This window comes from Otolemur garnettii, unplaced genomic scaffold, assembly GCF_000181295.1.
Source record: "Otolemur garnettii isolate 467f Iridium unplaced genomic scaffold, OtoGar3 scaffold00120, whole genome shotgun sequence".
Taxonomy (NCBI): domain Eukaryota; kingdom Metazoa; phylum Chordata; class Mammalia; order Primates; family Galagidae; genus Otolemur; species Otolemur garnettii.
The window spans coordinates 4,165,204-4,185,455 of NW_003852515.1; the positions used below are offsets into that span (position 1 = coordinate 4,165,204).

General features: G+C 41.3%; 1 protein-coding gene across 1 annotated transcript in view; it reads left to right on the forward strand.

Moving 5' to 3' along the window:
- The window catches only part of FLT1 (fms related tyrosine kinase 1), a 177,492-nt gene that overhangs the window by 70,842 nt on the left and 86,398 nt on the right, over positions 1-20,252 (forward strand). The window contains exons 11-12 of the mRNA XM_003797612.3: positions 9,183-9,297; positions 18,886-18,994. Coding sequence (XP_003797660.1) covers positions 9,183-9,297; positions 18,886-18,994 — 224 coding nt within the window. The remainder of the gene's footprint in view (positions 1-9,182; positions 9,298-18,885; positions 18,995-20,252) is intronic.

Below are 20,252 nucleotides of genomic sequence, written 5' to 3' on the forward strand. Positions count from 1 at the left end.
CTCCTGCCTCCGCCTCCCAAGTAGCTGGGACCACAGGCGCCCGCCACAACGCCCGGCCATTTTTTGGTTGCAGCCGTCATTGTTGTTTGGCGGGTCAGGGCTGGGGATTCGAACCCGCCACCCTAGGTGTACGTGGCTGGCGCCCCAGCCGGTTGAGCTATAGGCGCCGAGCCAGCAGATGTGTTTTAAGAAGCCCGTGTTGTGATATCAAGAGAGGCAATGTAATCTACAGTTTAAGAACATGGGCTCAAACCTGAGTCCTGGCTCTGTCACCCCTCCTACCATTTACATTACTAGCTGTGTGTTTCTGGGCTAAAATAAACCACCTCTCTGAGTCTGGGTCTCCTCCTCCATACAGCACTGCCACTGTAAGCTTGTTTGGGGGATTAAATGAGGTGACATATGTGAGGTACTTAGCCCAGAGACTGGCACACTGCAAGTGCTAAGTTTGTTTGCTGGAAGTTGACCCACACTTCTAATACCTTTAGGGAGCTCCGGGGCTGCTCCCTGAGAAGTCACTTCCCTCTGCAGTGGCGCCCTCGTAATCGGGAAACCAGACAGTCATTTGACAAGATGATCCACACTGTTGGGTTAATGTTCTCCTGGGACACATAGTTGCATCTTTGTACAGGGCCTTTGATTATGATGGTTTATTCTCGAGAAATCAGAATGGGACCAGAAATTGCAGACATTTCAGATCATTTAGGAAATTTAAAGGAGTTATAGTAGCCCAGAATCTATTCCTGTTCATGAATTCTACCTCAGCTGCTCAGACGCTGGTTGACCCAAGTCCCACTCACTCAGCCAACAGTAGCTATAGGCTCTTGGCATTTTGCTTGGCACATACTCAACTGTATTCTGAGATTCTTCTCTGAATTTGACTTGTCTCTTCAATAAACATATACATTCCTTGCTAGCAGAAGAAACTATATCGTCTGCTTCTTTTAGGGGCCATGATTTCAGATCTTAGGTGGTCTGTGAACAAATTATTTTTTTATGTGAATAAAATGGTGCTAGTAATTATGAGCCAGTATTTTTGCCCACCTGTGAAGAAAGGAGGTGGCCACTGCTGGTCAATTGTCTGTTTTCCATTAGACAAGCAGGCGCCTCTCCACATGTCAGCATCATTGCCCAAGTTGAAACTGTCCATGAGCACAGTCTGTCAGGGGCTGTGTGGAGGTTATCTGGGTCCCCAGCAGATTCCCTGTCTTCATTAATATTTGTCATTGTGAATGGATAGGCCCTGATGGTGGTGACACAGTGCTTAGGTTAGGGGGTGTGTGAAAGGTCATTTGACGGTCACCAGTGCCCCCCTTTCAGCACATTTGAGGAAAGTGTGGACAGCAGGATTGACACCTGACATGAGGTCGGGTCCCCATCTCATCAGGCCATTCTGCGTTACGATTTGCTCTTCTTATCAGGCAGTTACCTGAGCTGAAGACATGTGTTGCTCATCGACAATTTACAGGGTGATTGGTCCAGAAACTAAAGCTATAATGATGAGTCACACAGAGCTCAGTGTCATCAGATAATAAATGACAACACTAATGATGATGTGTTTACTGTGTGCCAGGCAGCGTGCTACACAAAGTAACTCATTCACTATTGCCCCAGTATTTGCTGTTGCCAAAAGGATTTTCTTTAAATTCTTTAAGTTATTTCCCTTCTGTTTTTTAATACCTGTTAATGGTACCATGGGGTTGCTTTTTTGAGTTGGCAATATTAAGAACAGATCCATTCCTATAGAAGTTGTTCACAAAAAATACAACAAATAAGTGAGCAACTCTGGATGAAATGAGTAAATGGGGTAAGCTTAGGAAAGCAGTATGGCCCCATGCTTTACCTTCTAGTTGTCAACAGAGAGAAAGAGAAAGGAAATAAACATTTGCAAGATTAAAGGGCCCATAAGACAAAAACAAACCAAGAGAAACACAAGCTTTCAGGAAACTGAGCTCTTCTCTCATACTGTACCAGATACAGCAGACAAAGTCTTTGAGCACATTTCTACTATAGTGAATGTCACAGGACTGATAATTCTACCATCTTCAATGTGGGCAATGACATAACACCGAAGCAGAATTTATTAAAAGTGATTTTTGCGGGCTTTGATCTAATGACAGAATTTCAGAATGATATAAGAAGTCAAAAAGACTGCAAGTCCTCTGAGCAAGTTTCTATGCCTATGATTCTCTTAATTGGGCTTTTGTTATCCAGTGTTACATAAAGAGAAAATTACAAATCCGTGATTTCAACTCAGGTCTGGCTAATTCTAAAATCTATGTTCGTTATGCTAAACTGTTATTCCCTACCCCCACTCCAAAGCTTTCAGTATGGACCACTATATAATAAGTAAGCCATTCTCCCTCCTTTTGGTGAGAACAAAATATAATGATAATTTAAAATAGTCTTCACTGAGTGATTGGACGTAATATCTTAAGCCCCCTTCTTGAATGTTTTAAAGGATATTACTTGTTGCCACTCCTATTGTTTTTCTAAAGATTTTTAATGTATGAAATCCTTAACTAAAAAAAAAATGAATGAACAAAATAGGTGTTCTCTTTGAGCGTCATAGCTGGGTGTAACCAAGGAAGCACCCACCCATTTAGCCTCCAGTCATTCAGGTGTGGGGTGTTGGGGATCCCCTGGCCCTGGCTCAGATTCTGTAAAGGAGAAGGGGTAAGGCGGATGGGATGGAGTCTTATATTGGGGAGGGAGACTGCTGGAGCTCATGCTAGAAGCAGAAGGAATGAGAGGAGGAAGGAAAGCACGGGGATGAAAGGCCTTGTTCCAAGTGTGGACAGACCACAGGGTCCTCAAGAGCAGGAAGCAGCACAAGCCAAGAAGCTCACGGAACAGCTCTTATCTAAACAGAGGTGGCCCTTGACGCTGGGTCCCCTCCACCATTGTCCAAGGAGCTGACCCAAAGCCTACAATCCCTGAAACTCTTTTCCACTCCCTCTTCTCTGTTGAGACAAGAAGTAATTTTCAGTAAGGGCTCCGAGGCGTCACAAGGTCTCTCACTGCACAAGACAGTCACTCCTCCAGAATCCCCTCAGCCTGACCTTGTGACCACCCCGATGGCCCAGGCCCTTTTCCTGGAGCAAAAGCAGCAGGAACCATTCTGTCTAAACACTGTTTCCAACTCTGTGCCTTTTCTGCCAGCATCCTCTCCCCGATATTGTTGTATTTGTTTTAAGAGAATGTGAGAGGAGGGGAAAAGATAGTGTTTGCAGATTTCTCTTAATCTGATGGCTCCGAGGCCCTGTCGCTAATGTTTTGCCACGACACCCGCGGAAGCAGAAGAGTGTTTACATCAGGCCCTCGGGAGCCTGGTGCCCATGATGGGGAGCCAGCCCAGCCGGCCATGCCCTCTGGCAGGGTTCCAGGTGGTCTTTGCTTCTTCCAATTTTTTTTTAAAGACATTTCATAGTCTCAATTTGCTCATTATTATTCCTCTGCCCTTTTGTTTCCTAACTTGAAATGATTCAATATTCATTACAAACAGATTCTAATCATGGTTAGCACGTGCAGTAAAATCCCATTAAACAGATAAGCGGAGCTCCCACATGTCCTCAGATTTCATCATTCAGAAAGGAAAAAAGAGAGTGGGAGATTATTCTCCATCTCAGGACTTTGGAGAACTTTCCAGAGCCTCTTTTTTCCTCCGAATTGAATGTGCTTTAATCATACATTTAATATAGACATTCATTCCTAGGCTGTGTCTTAGGCTCAAACAGGCAGCCGTTGATTTTTGGGGTAGCCACCTCACCAGTGCCCTCCTCCGTGCTCCAGAGCCACTCTCTAAAATACCGAACTTCCTAATGGAACAGTCCAGCTCCGTTGCCAAGCATGCCCACTGCTCATGCAGACAAAAGCCAGGAAGAGAAAAAATTGTGATAAAAACTAGATTGTTTTAAGGTTTTGTTAATGGTAGAAAAAAAAATTTTTTTTTGAGACAGTGTCACTATGTTGCTGTCAGTAGAGTACCATGGCAGCATAGCTCACAGCAACCTCAAACTCTTGGGCTTACATGATTCTCTTGCCTCAGCCTCCCCAGTCGCTGGGACTACAGGTGCCCACTACAGTGCCTGGCTATCTTTTTGTTGTAGTTGTCATGGTTGTTTGGCAGGCCCCACACTGGGTTTGAACCTGCCAACCCCAGTATATGTGGCCGATGCCTTAGCTGCTGAGCTACAGGTGCCAAGCCATTAATAGTAAAATTTATCAGCCAATAGAAAGCAAAGAGCTCCTATAATCTCAGCATTGAAGTATTTTTATTGGCCAAAACTAGAATTTATGCAAAAGATGTAATTAGAAAGTATTCCTCTGTCCCTTCTGCCCATCCCCCTCAACCAAAAGTTCAGGTGCATCTTTCTCCCTCTTGAAAATGAAAATATAATTTTTCTTGGTGTCTGACTTTGTGCTAATAAGAATTTGGAGCCCATGGCCACTCTCTCAGATTTTTCCTCTGTAACTCTGAGTCAAATTTCAGTAATGATTTAGGGAGGTTCTTTGGGAACAGAAGTCACCCCTTGTGATAAACTAAGCTCTGGTCCAGATAATAGAACTAGGAAACAGCTAGAAAGGTCTGGGTTCTAATCCCAGCTCTAGTCCTTTCCCTGTGAATGTGAGCAAGTCAGGAAGCAAGTCATTCAGTCTTCCTGAGTCTCAGTCTCCTTGTTGGGAAAAGGATTTGTGACATAGGGATCATAATATCTGCTTCACTGGGTGACTGTGAAGCAATTCGTAAGGCAAAATGTGTATCTCTTCTAGACCAAGTCTTAGTAGCTCAGTAAGAACAAGTTTCCAAAAATCAAACATTAGCAATTGATTTTGAAAGAAAAATCAGCTTCATAACATTTACCATAGGGCAAAAGGGGATACTAAAGAAAAAAATAAAAGTTCTTCATGTTTAGACTCAGGTTGTAGAGTAGACCTTGTAGAACTGGAGTGGTTATTAAACTTGCAGGAAATCATTCATGAAATGAGATTTTTATACTGGATAACTACAGGAACAGGCATTAAACAGATGGGCAATTTCTAGAAAGGCTAAATGAAGGGTTGAACCATCCCACCTAATTCTCCGGAGAATCTATCATTTTCTCACATGAGAGAGCCACTTCAGAGGAAACTCAAATACATGGCTAAAGCTCACCCAGCTGGACTCTTTCCTCTGAGTCCACCAGAGGCAACAATCTATCCTCTCAAGAAAAGAATGTACTGGCTCTAAGGTTTAGGTGGGAGGAGGGGAAAGGAAAACGGGAGGAATGAAGAAGATCTCAAAATTAGAATTGTTAAAAAAAAAAGTAATTAAGAAAAAGCACACGTGAACACGAAAGGACACCTGTGGGTACACAGCGCGTGTGCTTCCTGAGTGTTGGACTTGGGAGGGTAAATGGAAACCCAGCTGAGTTCAGGAACTAGAGGGTGACGCAGTGAGCTCTAATGCCAACTGTAACTGTAGACTGGGGGTTCGGTATATATTGATTATGTAAGATGAGAGATGTTTACCAAATTTTGGGAAGAAGCTGACATGTCATGTGACAAGTTTTTAAAAGATATTAAATTTCCAATGTAGTAATGGTGTTTGTATAGTGAATTTCAAGAAGGCTTTTCTTCCGAGATACAGAGACACTGAGGAGTAACCCATGTATAATAATTTCTTGTCATACGATGGTGGTACATGGATAATGTCAGAGTTTAGTGCAGATTCTGAAATAAGCCAGAACTGAATGCCAGTTCGGTCAGCAGTCAGCATGGCTGCAATTGTAGGTCTGACCCCTGGGTTGGGTCATCTTGTTCTGTGGCCTCATGCTGCCTTCATCTGTCTTTGGCCACAGAGGAGCCAACTATTTATGAGTGTGGCGAGAACAGTGCAAATCCATCATCACTACAAGAAAATCAACCCAAAGCCTGTAGGTCAGTAGTGCCATCTACATACGTGGAGCATGGCAGTTTCCCATCATGTCGAGAGGAGAAGACCGGTAACTTCCACCAGACAGGACCGCTCCACAGATGGCTCCCACTCGGAGTTAGAGAGACTGACACGGCACATGTATGGTCCCAGCGCCACATGTTGAAAACATAATTGGCTGTTTTCTTTCAATTTATTTATATCAGTCTCCAGTCTGAAACTAAGTCATTTCAACTCCAGAGCAATCGACAGAGATGATATGGAGTACTCTTACCCCAGAATTTTTTTTCTCCTTTCACTGGTTATAAATACCTCCATGCTATTGTACTTGGCGTGCTGTATGCAAATGGACGCAGGAGTCCTAAAGCTCATTAGGAAGGGGACAGAGGCCTGGAGCATAGAGAGGACAGCACCGAGCTAAAGCTGATAACAGTGGCCTTGTCCAGAATAGTGCATGGGAGCTTTCTTATCTCGCTTTGGCAGGAGGTGCTGTGGACTTCCTGTGCGAAATCAGGAGCGAATGCTGCTTTCCTCTTGTTGTTCGGCTTCCTCCCCCCTCAAGACGGTTCCCAGCACAGTCATTATCTTTGCATCTTCAAACATGGCACAATCTACTTCCTTAAGAGCTTGATGTATTCTTAAGGCTTAGGCACATTCCCCTCCCCCCATATCTTTTTTCAAGTGCTGTTATAGTAAAGCTCCTAAATGACATTCTATTTTTATGGTTCCAATTACAAAGAGGGAAAAATAACAGCCCCCAAATTAGAAAATAGCCACAGAATCTGTCCTGTTCATTTCGAGGACCTGGCAGTACGTCTGGCCTATAGTTTCCATGCCGGGGCTTACGCAGTTAGTAACCGCCCTTAGAGTCATGGGTGGGGAATGGGGCACTGGGGTTGATGGGGGTGTTGAGGTCAACAGCCCCAAGTGAACTCAGCAGACCATATTTCCCTCGGGAAACACCTCGACTTGCATTGCTCTAATGTATTTCTTTGCATTTCCTGAAGGCCAACTATATGAAATTAAGATTTTTTTTTTTTGGCCAGGGCTGGGTTTGAACCCACCACCTCTGGCATATGGGGCCAGCCACCTTTGAGCCACGGGCACCGCCCTGAAATCAAGATCTTTGACTAAGTCTTCTCTTATCTTTTCACTTTGAGGACTTCAGCTGTGTGATGTCCCAGTCCCAAGTAGCCAAACACACGTCTAATCTAGGCACACTCATGTATACACATATGTATTACCTATATTCATACATGTACTGAGTGTGTGAAAGAAAGCCAAATAGAAGTTTAAGATATGTACGTTATTATCCAGAAAATGGAGAATACTGATAATGAACAATGATGACTTTTATATAATGATTTTAAAACTTCATCATTAAAATATTTCCTATAAAGAAGAAAGTGTATCATTTCTTCTTTGGTTCAGTTATTTCTACGGATCAGTAAGGGTTAAAATGTTCACATCTTAAAGGTCACCTCTTGTTGATTCTTTTATTAAAAAAAAAATCTTATAACCTAACTGTAAAAACAGATATTTTAAAAAACATTTGGGGAAATCTGACATATGGTCTGGGTAGAAATACCACCATGGAATTATTAGTAATTCTGTTAGATGTAAAAGTAGCACTGTGGTTATATTAGAAAATGTGCGTATTTTTAAGAAATATTTAAGTATGTCTGCGAATTCTTTTGAAATACTTCACAAAAGAAAAAAGTAAGAAAAAAATAAGGGATAAATGAAGTAGATGTGGCAAAATCTTGATAATTGTGAAATCTGTGTAATGGGCACATGGGAAGTTATCACACTGTGCTCTCTACTTGTCAGTATGTTTGAAAATAATAATCAGTTGTAACAGGCCAGGAGTCGTAGCTCACGCCTATAATCCTAGCACTCTGGGAGGCCGAGGCAGGTGGATTGCTTGAGCTCAGGAGTTCAAGACCATCCTGAGCAAAAGCCAGACTCTGCCTCTACTAAAAATAGAAAAAAAAACCTAGCTGGGTGTTGTGGCAGGTGCCTGTAATTTCAGCTACTTGGGAGGCTGAGACAAGAGGATCACTTGAGCCTAAGAGTTTGAGTTTGCTGTGAGCTGTGCTGATCCCACGGCAGGGCACTGTACTTAGGGCAGCAGAGTGAGACTCTGTCTAAAAATTAAAAAAAAAAAAAACTACTAAAACATTTAAATGAAAATTCTAAGTAGAAACAACGTATCAGATACCTGGTGCCTGTCTGTATATGGGCAGATGTTTGTGGACTGCCAATTACATGCTAGTCCCTTGCTTAGGCAATGTCCTCCTGTAGCTGTTGGCCCAGTGGCATTAAGTCAACACTCAAAGGGTGGTGGGTGCCCTGTGGTCGGACATTACAGGACATGGCAAAGAGCCTAAGCCAGCAGACTTGAAAGTTTAACATTCTGGATTTCTTTTCTTGGCTCAAGGACCAGAAAAAAATAACACCAGAACATCTTCTGATCATAATCCCTTCTATTTTACCTTTCTTTTACACTTTTTCCTCTCACTTTCTTCTCCCATAAGTCATTCCTGCTCTTGCTTACTTAACATCAACCACTCATTCTTTCTAGAAATTAAGCTTTAAAATTCCTCTGGCTTTGAAAATCTCTAGAATCTGCCCAAGCCATGTACAAATTAGAGACCAACAAGCTTTCTGCTCACCCAAATTTCTAGTCCAGAAGGTAAGAAGGCAAAATGATGCAGTGTTTCAAATGAAGAGAGAGAGAGTGGTTTATGGACCTGCGAGATAAACAACATCAAAATGCCTGTTTTATAAGTAAACACTCAAGGCCTGAGAAGTTAAAGAGTTTGCCATGACATCCCAAAATGTGAGCAGAAATAGGCTGAATTTAATAACTGCTTCATGCTGTTTGTTTCCATATGCATTTAATTAGCCCTGGGAAAAATTAGCCGTGCAGTTGAGGATTCTGATTAAAAGCTAGCCTTCTGTAAATGCGAAATGATGTCACTTCCTGAAGGTTTCCATTCATTAACATAATTTCATTTATTTTTCTCTGTTTGCCTGCTACTTTTACTAGAAACTAATTAAAATCTAGATATTTAACTTTCTAATTTATGCATTTCGTCCATGAATATGGGGGCGGGGAAACAAAGGCAAAGAAGATTCGCATAAATTTTCTGACTTTGTTATCTGGGGACTTACCCGCCATGGTTTTCATTTCACCTGTCACCCTTGGCCTTGGCTGGACCATGCTGCTAAGCAATAGTGTGTTGACTTTTCTTGTTTCTTATAGGTATGACTTTTGTTCCAACAATGAAGAGCCCTTTATCCTGGGTCCTGGCAGCAACATAGGAAACAGAATCGAGAGCATCACTCAGCGCATGGCAATAATAGAAGGAAAGAATAAGGTATTGTTTGTAAAAACGAGTGCTGGGATATTTCTTCTAAAAATACACTCTCAGCTCCCAATTCCAGGCTTATTGGAGCCAGAATTAATTCACATTTTGAAACAAAAATTCAGAGAGAAGAAAGACAATATCTGAGCTATGTATGTCTTCATACACTGACACTACTTAGGCTGCTGTATTCTCCAACCAAGCTCCAGTTCTGAGCTCAGGAGGACTTGTTCCTAATGGAAGAGGTGGAGCTGTCCTCTTGGTCCACCTCGGGGCTTCTCAATCCTGGCTGCATATTAGAATACTCTACCAAGTATTATGGCATCTAAATCTCTGGGTGGGAGCCCCGGGCTCGTAAAAGCTTCCCAGGTGATTCTAGCAAGTAGAATCACTGACATACGAGGTGTGACAATTAAGTTCATGAACTCATTCTAAGAAAAGTGCTGCATACCTCATTGCTAAATGGCCAAAGGGAATACTTTGAAGGTGACCACAGCAATGTTCAGCAACGAGGTGTGTAGAACGTTTTCTAGAACAAGTTTGTAAACTTAATTGTCTGACCTCATACATAAAGTGAGATCTCAGTAAGAAAAGCTAGAACAAGATTTACGACTAAAATTGAGTGTTTCCATTTCACAAGATAACATGTTTTTCCTTCAGTGTTTCTTTACAAGCGCAAAGCCTAAGTTGGGATATGTAAACACATACCATCTATCAAGATTCCTGACCTAATCAGTGGGCCACTCACTTTCTACACCCCAACCCCCACTGAGCCTTGACAGTAGCTAACAAGCCTGTGAATCCCATACGTCCCAGTGTGTCTTAGACCTAGTGACATTTTCCTGTAGAATTAGTAAAACATACACTTGAAAATGTGCTGTTGTCCAGCACAGGGAGAGTGATTCTTTAAAAAAGAAAAAAAATACCAAAGTACCCTTTGCTGAAATTTCTATTTACGCATGCATATCTTGATTTGGAGTAGAGATCGGTAATACAGTGCCCATGTCTGCTTGGAGTGTGTTATGCTTATATTATCTATTTATTCAGCTGCAGTCTTTGCATTTTGAAGATGACAAGGTAGATGTCATCATCCTTCATGTAGGGTTTAACAATAACGCCAAATACCATCTGTATTTTTCATTATGTAAAATGTTTTTTGACATATGCTAATGTCAGCCTCATTCTTTGTCAGGCCAGAATGGTTATCTCCATTTTAAAGATAAGAAAACTGGGGTGGTAAGGATGATTAAATCAAAAGCCACATAGCTCAAAAATGTAAATGAGAAACTCAAACCAAAGTCTTCCTTCCTCGTCAAACCTAGTCAACCAAGCCAACTAAGCCAATACAGAAATTAGCTAAGATGGCTTCTATGGTAAAAATCAACAATCAGTTGTCTAACACAAATGAGCAGTAGTTTTAAACATCCCATCCTGTATCGCTATTGATGAGACGGCAGAAAAGTGGAAAGTCTATGTATTTGAAAGTTTAGAATGGGTGGCACTACATATTTCTTTCTTTTTTTTTTCTTTTCTTTTCTTTTTTTTTGCAGTTTTTGGCTGGGGCAGAGTTTGAACCTGCCAACTCCGGTATATGGGGCTGGTGCCCTACTCCTTGAGCCACAGGCACCATCCCGCACTAAATATTTCTAAAAAGGAAATCTCCTCAGTTTATTATTAGTAGACAACTAGTTAGTTGTCAGAAAGTGCTAGAAAAGTTTCAAGATGCCATTGGTGTGTCAATTCTTTGTGCCTTTTCCTGACTCTGTCTGGTGGAGGTACTGTTCACTGCTGGATCCTCAAACAAGAATTTATGAGAATAATTTCAACAGTAACTTCTAGTTCTATTTTGGCATTCTGTCTCCAAGAACATACAGTAGGAAATAAAATGGAAAATGAGAAAGGGAGGTGAGGTTTGTGATTAGCCTGAACCGTGAAGTAGCAGCCTGACTCTATGTGTAGTATCTGTCAGAAACACACGGACTAGAATAACAAACCTGGGCTGAGATAAAGGGACTGCCCTGATTTTCTCCATGCAAGCTTGAAACATATTTGTTGTCTTGTAATTTTAGAGTTATGAAGAAGACTTTGAACATAGACCTCTGTACACAGCTGGCATTTGTGCTACCCAACTTGCCAGCAGGATCCCCAGGGTCAAGGTCTAGAACTTTCTAACTGGTAGTATAACCACATGCAAATTAGTTTACCTCTCTCAACTGGAGTTCTCTCCTTTTTTTTTTTTTTTTTAGACAAAGCCTCAAGCTGTCCCCCTGGGTAGAGTGCCATGGCCTCACAGCTCACAGCAACCTCCAACTCCTGGGCTCAAGTGAGTCTCCTGCCTCAGCCTCCCAAGTAGCTGGGACTACAGGCACCTGCCACAACGCCTGGCCATTTTTTGGTTGCAGCCATCATTGTTGTTTGGCGGGTCCAGGCTGGGGATTCGAACCCGCCACCTTAGGTGTATGTGGCCTGCGCCTTAGCCGCTTGAGCCACAGGCGCCGAGTCTGGAGTTCTCTCCTTAAAAAATAAAACAAACAAACAAAAAAACAAAACAGAGCTAATGATATTTGCCCTACCTAGTTCCTTGTTACAAAGATGAAATGAAAAAAAAAAAAAAGGAAAACATAATAAAGCCTATACAAATACCACTTTAATAAATTCCCTAAACCGACTGTGGTCCTATGCAATGAAGACTTCATTAAATAATTGTTTGCACTGAAAGAACTCTTAATATTCTTGCTAAACAAAGTTATATTGGGTGCACGGCCTAGTAACAGCTATAATTATAGTTAGACTTAAAGTAAATTATTGATTTCATGTCCTGAATTTAGAAGAATGTACTAATTTCACTTTTAGCATCCACTAATCTATCTTTTTGTGTATGTGGAAAAATGTTACTTTCATATGATGGTGATAAATGGATGTTTTGCTATTCTAGAATTATAGGCAGCACTCTGGGAGGCTGAGGAGGGTGGATTGCTTGAGCTCAGGAGTTTGAGATCATCCTGAGCAAGAGTGAAACCCCATCTCTACTAAAAATAGAAAAACTAGCCAGGCGTTGTGTGGGCGCCTATAGCCCCAGCTACTCCAGAGGCTAAGGCAGGAGGATTGCTTGAGCCTAGAAGTTTCAGGTTGTTGTGAACTATGACACCAGGGCAACAGAGTGAGATTCTGTCCCCCCAAACAAACAAACAACAACAACAAAAACTGTTCTTATGTTCACTATACTTTTAGAAAGTAAGTGAAAGTCCAGATTTAGACTGGGGTGATCCCTTCCTCCCACTGTCACATCCTTAGCTTGCCCAGTAATGCGACTCTCCAGATCAGCCGGGCAGCACTCACATGCTGGAGCACCTGCTGGATTTTTTTAAATTTCGTTTTGTTTTTTTTGTTTGACTCAAGGAAGGGTATAGAGGACAATAAAATTCAGTTTCCTTATTGGTAAGTTTTGGCCCAGATTTGTGAAAAGTGAGTCATCAACTGGAGTTGCTAATAACACACGTAGGGTTTTCATACCATTCAAATGGGGTTGCCAGACTGTTGGGTTTGTAGACGTGAAGTAGGAAGTAGAAGGGCCCTGTGTTAGAGAAAACATACAGGAAATACATGTCGCAGCGTTAGCCCTGTGTGGCTGGAGGATGGTGACAATTCTAATGTTTTAGCAATGTTTCCATTGACATCATTCTGACTGCACATTGAGAAGTGTGTGTGCTGCGTGAGACACATCCATGATGAAAGCAATAATTAATACTAATCACAGACTTACAGCTTGTGGTTCAGTCCCCCCCCCCCACCTTTTTCTAATTCTCACATTCTGTTTTCCCACTAACTGGCTCACATGTGTCACCCTATGTTAATTTTAGATTCTTCCACGACCTTTACACATGTACTTTTATTTCTCCCTGAAACACTTAAAAGGAAGTTATATTAGAAACATTCCAAGATTAAAATCATTGTTCCATATATAGATTATTGAAAAACCAGTGCTGGAAATTAAGTTGAATGACTTGTCATCATCCCGTTCATTCTATTCCCAAACGACATGATAGTAATGAGTTACTAATGCTTAGCAAAAAGGAAGGAAGGAAGGAGCAGGAAGAAACTCCCCACTTACAGTATTTATGTATTTATTAATTATTTATTATTATTATTATTTTGCAGTTTTTGGCCAGGGCTGGGTTTGAACCCACCACCTCCAGCATATGGGGCCGGCGCCCCACTCCTTTGAGCCCCAGGCACCACCCTTATTTATTTATTTATTTATTTTGAGGCAGAGTCTCAAGATGTCCCCCTGGGTAGAGTGCTGTGGCGTCACAGCTCACAGCAACCTCCACCTCTTGGGCTTAAGCAATTCTATTGCCTCAGCCTCCCAAGTGGCTGGGACTATAGGCCACAATGCCTGGCTATTTTTTGGTTGTAGTTGTCATTGTTGTTTGGCGGGCCAGGCTGGATTTGAACCTGCCGGCTCTGGTGTATGTGGCTGGCGCTCTAGCCCCTTGAGCTACAGGCCCCGAGCCCAAACTTACACTATTTAACGATAGTTTTGTGAGCAAACTTGGGTCATACAAAGGTGCTCAGAGATTGGACTTGAAGGATCTGTTTCTAATATCTAAATCTGCGAGGTCTGAGTAAGCCAAGAGGAAGCATCCCCAAAGTGGAAGCACCCCAAAAGTAAAAGTAGTAAAGGGGAGTAAAAAACTAATCAGACTTTTAAGAAAGTGTGTAGAATTACTCGGGATTAGAAACTTCACTGAAAGACTGCTTATCCCAAACTATTAAACTAACAACAGAATTACAACAGAATTTTTTGGGAGACAGACTGTCCCTTTGTCATCCTTGTCAACCTCAAACAAGTGGGCTCAAAGCCATTCTCTTGCCTCAGCCTCCCTACTAGCTGGGACAACAGGTGCCTGCCATGACATCTGGCTATTTTTTAGAGACAGGGTCTTGCTATTGCTCAGGCTGGTCTCGAACTCAGACTCTTGCTCAGGCAATCTGCCCCCCTCCACTGATGTGCTTGTCTTATATAACTGGGCCCTGTGAATTTTAAGTAGATGCGAATGAATTGTTACCTCTTCCAATTGAAAGGAACTTTGATATTCTAATTTTATTTTAGCACATCTGCTTTTTTTCTCATCCTCAGTTCTCCTTAATTTGTTTTCAATTGTGAAAAAATGAAAAGTAATTATAGAACTAATACAAGCACTTATCCTTGAGAATTTCTTTTGGTATACCTTATTAAATAAATAATTATAATTTCAAGCATACATTACAACTGTAATTCTTGGCACTTTCTCTTTTTATAAATTCAGTTGTTATGTGGTACTCCAATTGTTACTGCTATTTTTATTTTTTCCCCTTGAAACCATAGTATTTGGTTATGAGAACTGGGGAACAGATCTGTCCCTTTAACTCCGAAGACTAACACATTGAAACTTACTGCCCTATAAGAAGTTATTTTCTAGTCCAGCCAAATACACTCACAACTAACGCTTGAGCTTTCTCTGACCCTATAATGATTAAACTTTAGTCATCAAATATCCTTTTGGTTTTGTGAAAATAAATTGTAATTTCTAATTTAAAAATGTATCCTCTGAAGAAGAAAAGTACTCTAGAAATGAGATTATTTTTAATACAGTTGATCACAGGATATAAGCTGTACTTTTAAAAAACATTTTCTTCTTTAATTGTAACCTTTTCACTCATTGGCATTTTGAACCACATAACATTTATCAGCTGAAAGACAACCTGCAGCTTCTATAAAACACTATCAAAAAAGGAAACCAGCATTTCTGTACACAGTGGCATTTAGCTTGTGTGACCCATCTCTGCTGATGAACTGAGGTATCCTCAAGGAGAAAAACAATTCAAAGAGTAGGCAAAACTGTACCAAGAGGCCTGTACTATTCAATTTAAAGAGTTTTATGATGACAAGCAGTTTGGCTCCAAGTGTTATTAAGAGCAGTCACACTCACCCAGCCTACGTTCTGCCTCGGCTGATCTGTGGTGCTGTGTGTCTTGGGGTGAATCACTTAACCTCTATAAACCTTAGTTTCGTTCTCTGCAGGATAGTGTAATACACACTTCTCACAGGGTTATATGGAGGATTAAATGAGATCATGCTTGTGTATAGAAAAGGCCACATAAAGGTACCCAGAAACAAAGACATACTATAAATTCCCATCAGCGTCATTTTCCACTTGTATTTTAATAGTTTTGAAGAGGTGAGTTCTGGGGCAGGCTTGACTATGGGTAAAGTAATGAAGAACTGACTCTGTAAAGGTCTCTGTGGGTAATGTGTGTGTTTCATGCAGGCACCAGAAGAAAGAGGCCAAGTCATTTCTATCACCATCATTTATCATGTAGCCTGGATTCACTTCACTTCTGAGTACCTAAATTTTATTGTCTAATTGTACACAAATTTTGACTTATCTTACTATGTGTGAGAGACCTAAACAATGGCGACAGCCATTCCCAAATTACCTGCCCAGGTCCTAACTATGGCAAATATGTACATCTGAATTGACTTTCCCTTGCCACGAAACTCAGTTCCTGTTTTCAGTTGCTCTGAATTCAGTGAAATCATTTTCACAAAATGATTTCTTAAGTGATTCAGTTGCTTTGAATTCACTAAGTCATTTTCATAAAAACCCAAACATGACTTAGAGATGCAGGTAATTGCTGCCTATAATTTCAAATATTCTCAAGCCAACAATAGGTTTGCATTTACTAAATCTGAGAATCTATTTGTGTTTTTACTAAGGCCCTTTAGGATAAATACTGGAGAAGTAGCTTCTTAAGATAAACAGTGCTAGGCCAGATGAGGTGGTTCATACTTATAATCCTAGCACTCTGGGAGGCTGAGGCAGGTACATCACTTGAGCTTTAGGAGTTCAAGACCACCATGAGCAAGAGCCAGACCCTGTCTCTACTTAAAACAGAAAAACTAGCCGGGCATACTGGTGCACCCCTGTAGTCCCAGCTACTTGGGAGGCTGAGGTAGGAACATTGCTTGAGTCCAAGAGTTTGAGGTTGCTGTCAGCTATGATGCCATTGCACTCTACCCAGCGTGCCAGGGTGAGATTCTATTTCATGAAAGAGGAAAGAAATAAAAAGATAAAGGCAGGGAGGGACAGAGAGAGAGAGAAAGAAAAAAGGAAGAGAGAAAGAAAATAAGGAAGGGAAGAAGGAAGAAAAGAAGGAAGGAAGGAAGGAAGGGAAAAAACAAAACCAGTGCGTGAGCAAGCATGGGAAGGCTTCATGTGAGCTCCTTATTTCTGACCTGTTGCAAACTGCTTTGAAGCACCTGAGCCCAAGCTTCCTAAGACAACGTCAGGGAGTCAGTCTCATTTGAAATCTTCTGCCCTTCCAGCTGCCACCAGCTAACAGTTCTTTATGTTGCCACCTAATAGCTTCTCTTCTATTTCCATTTTCTTTCATGACTCTTACATGGTGGGTACAATAATTAAAAGGAAATGTCTATCCAGAATTTTATTTCTTTCCTCATATAAAGGTTAATAATCAAAATAAGGAAAGAGGTACCTGAGCTCTCTTTTCATCGTCTTCCTCGTGGGTTATTTGCCTTCATATGAGTGTTTCCTAGCAAAGGGAGAATAATTTATATTTGATTTGCAAGTAGGGGAATTCTCGATCACTGTAAAGGTTATTAAGTGCAGAGCTTGTGTCATAGTCATCTCTTTCTCCCTCACAACATCTGGGTAATGCCTTGATAATCACTCAGTAAATGTCTGCTAAATCAAATGAAAAATGCCACATACTGCAGATACTTTCACTATCACTAATTCCAATAGTACATAGAGAATATGTGAGTGGATGTCATTAAGCATAGTCTTCCAACAAACAAGAGAAAGCATTGTGTAATACTCACAATGCACTGTGAAAATTGCTGAGGATTTAGGCCAGTGAATGTATTGACTAAAATTATATGAGATAAGAGAACACAAGTAAAGTGCCTAAGACATTACTCAGAAACTCAGAAAATGTTAAGATTCTTCTTAATGGCCACACCATTTGTAGTGTATGTCCACCATCGTGGAAATTCCACTGACACATTTTAGCCTATACACTATTTCAGCCTGTAAGCCACCTCATCATTATACTTCAGCGAGGACACCCCATTAGTCTGGAAGCATAACAGTAGCCTCTACAATTTCAAAGCCCATAGCCACTTATTCACATCCTAGGTAATATTCTGTAAAGATTTATAAGCAACTGGATCAACTTTATTTTTTGTAATTTTAGGTATGAAAAACTAGCCTTTTCATTTTTTTTCATACAGAGTATGCATTACATTTTATGAAAGGTTATGTTTAAGAATGCTCCATACTTAGCCCTCGGGGAGGCTGAGGCAGGAGGATCGCTTGAACCCAGGAGTTTGAAATTGCAGTGAGCTGTGATGATGCACTCTAGGCAAGGTGACAGAGACAGTCTCCGTCTCAAAAAACAAAAGAAAAAAGAGCACTCAACAATTTGTTTCATATTGCTAATTTTTTTCTTTAAAAGAAGACAATGGGCCAGGTGCTGATGCCTGTAATCCTAGCATTCTTGAAGGCTGAGTGGTAGGTTGCTTGAGCTCAGGAGTTCAGACCACCCTGAACAAGACCTCCTGTCTACTAAAAATAAAAAAACTAGTCAGATTTGGTGGTGGTGCTTATAATCCCAGCTACTCAAGAGACTGAGGACTGCTTGAACCTAGGAGTTTGAGGTTGCTTTGAGGTGACGCCTCAGCACTCTACCCAGGGCGACAGAGTGAAACTCTGTCTCAAGGAAAAAAAAAGATGATGATGATGCAAATCTTTCAGCTGCCTACATTTTTATTTCATTACTTTGTTTCACTACTTTTTAGACATCGCAGTTTGAAAGTGCTTTCAAGTTCATGCAAACTGGACTACTAGTTTCTTTGGCACTAAGTTGTCAAATAGTGGCACTAAAATCTAGTGAAACACTGTTGTGTTAATTCATAACTTACATCCTCATCTTCTGATTAGGAATTCATAGATTGAGAAATTAAGTAATCTACAAACACATACATGGTCTCCTTCTGGACCATTCAAGGCTGCATGCCACATTATTGGAACACATTAAAAAAAATGGTTCACCCAAACTTTCCCTTCTGTCCTTGCTCACTTAACATGCCTGTTATGGAACCAAACAGCAGAGAAGACCTCCTGTTACCAAATGGCATCCATGCTCTCAGGTCACCCAAACAAAAGGGAAGGGCTCAGCCTCACCTGTTCCTCTCATTGACGTGGAACTGACCACCTCGTAGGGTAGGACGTGCAGTTCCACAACTCAGCTTCAGGTCTGTAATTGTTACACCAGCAGCACGAGATAAATAAGACTGAAACCCTCATATGAGTCGGATGTCATAGGCTCCGGTCTCCTGAGGACCTGCTTTCCTGTTATTTTTCCATTCTTGCTGGGACTCAGCGAGCGGAGAGCTTTCTGGTAACCACCACCCATGATACTGCCCATGCTGAATGAATGGAATACCTGAATCCTTTCAACCCTCCGAAGTAGCTTAAGGATGTTCAAATCGGTCTTTGACTTACTGCTTAGCTAAAGCTTCCTTTTCTTTTGCAGACGGCTAGCACCTTGGTTGTGGCTGACTCCAGAATTTCTGGAATCTACAGTTGCATGGCTTCCAATAAAGTAGGGACTGTGGGAAGAAACATAACCTTTTATATCACAGGTAAGCCACCATCCTATACCCAAGGTGACCTCAGTCTCCCTTCAATCTTACAGCTTGAGTGATTTAAAAAAAACATTCCATAGAGTTGTCAAGCTTTGAGTACTCTCATCCTCTGGTCTCAGGAATAGAATTCTACATCATTGCATTTCCTAAAGTGTTATTTCCCTGAATTCTCTTTTAGGTTCTTTGTGTATGCCTTTCTCCCAGACTGGATTGTGAATTTGGGAACTCGTATGCTCATTTTCTAACTCCCTTCAGTCCTAGCATAGGGTCTGGCATCCACCAGTTGTTCAATAATAATCAGAGAAACCGATTATAATACATAGGATGACATGGTATTTTTTTTAACTGAGAAGCCAATTTTCTCACAACTTAGGTAATATAGACTTTTTGGGGAATGAGGCTCCCCTATAGAAATCTCAAAGTGAGCTCTGTTAACAGAAATAAGGATATAATGCTATCCTTTTTTGGATAGCATTTAAGAAATTTCAGCCGTACATATGACGGTCTCTGTGAATCTTAAAACCTCTAAGGTACACAAATGGCACTCCGTGGATACAGGAAGGAAGTAAGTAGCTCAAAGTATAAAAACAATTGCCTGGCTCCACACTACCCAATTTATGAGGAAACCGCGGCAGTCTGCCAACTCTGGAAACCACACTGCATGGGGCAGGCTGCAGGAATTGCCAAGAGGTCTCCAGAAAGAAATGGGCAGGCCCAATTCTAGAAGACATATGGGTTGTCAGATCGCAGGAGCCTCAGGCAAGTTAGCTAAGCCCTAGAAAAGCTGTGCCATGGGGGATACCCTGGAGTAGATTCTCACATAATTCTCACATGTCAGAGTGAGAAGAAACTCTAGGCTATTCAGTATTATAATGCCCACATTTTCCAGATGAGGAAACGGGATTTGGAGAGGTTAGATGTAACAGCAGAGCCTCTCTCAACGAAGTCAGTCCCTGTCTCCCTCCCTGTTTGAGAAGTAGGAGAGAAATCATCTTTGTGTCCATTCCAAGCAGGAAAAGGACATTTATTTAGAAGAGTCAGGGATTTCACACAGATTGGTTCTCTAATAAATCTCAGATGATTTGGACTAATTAAATAAAAACTTTGCATTGTTCCTTATATTTGGTTGGAAGCAAGTTACCATCTGAGTCTACAGTCACTGTATGCCTGATTTAGGACACAAAAGACTGAGCAATCCCTGTTCTGTTCTGAACATTCCAGTCTGTACCAGTGTAAGGAGGACTACTAAACAGTA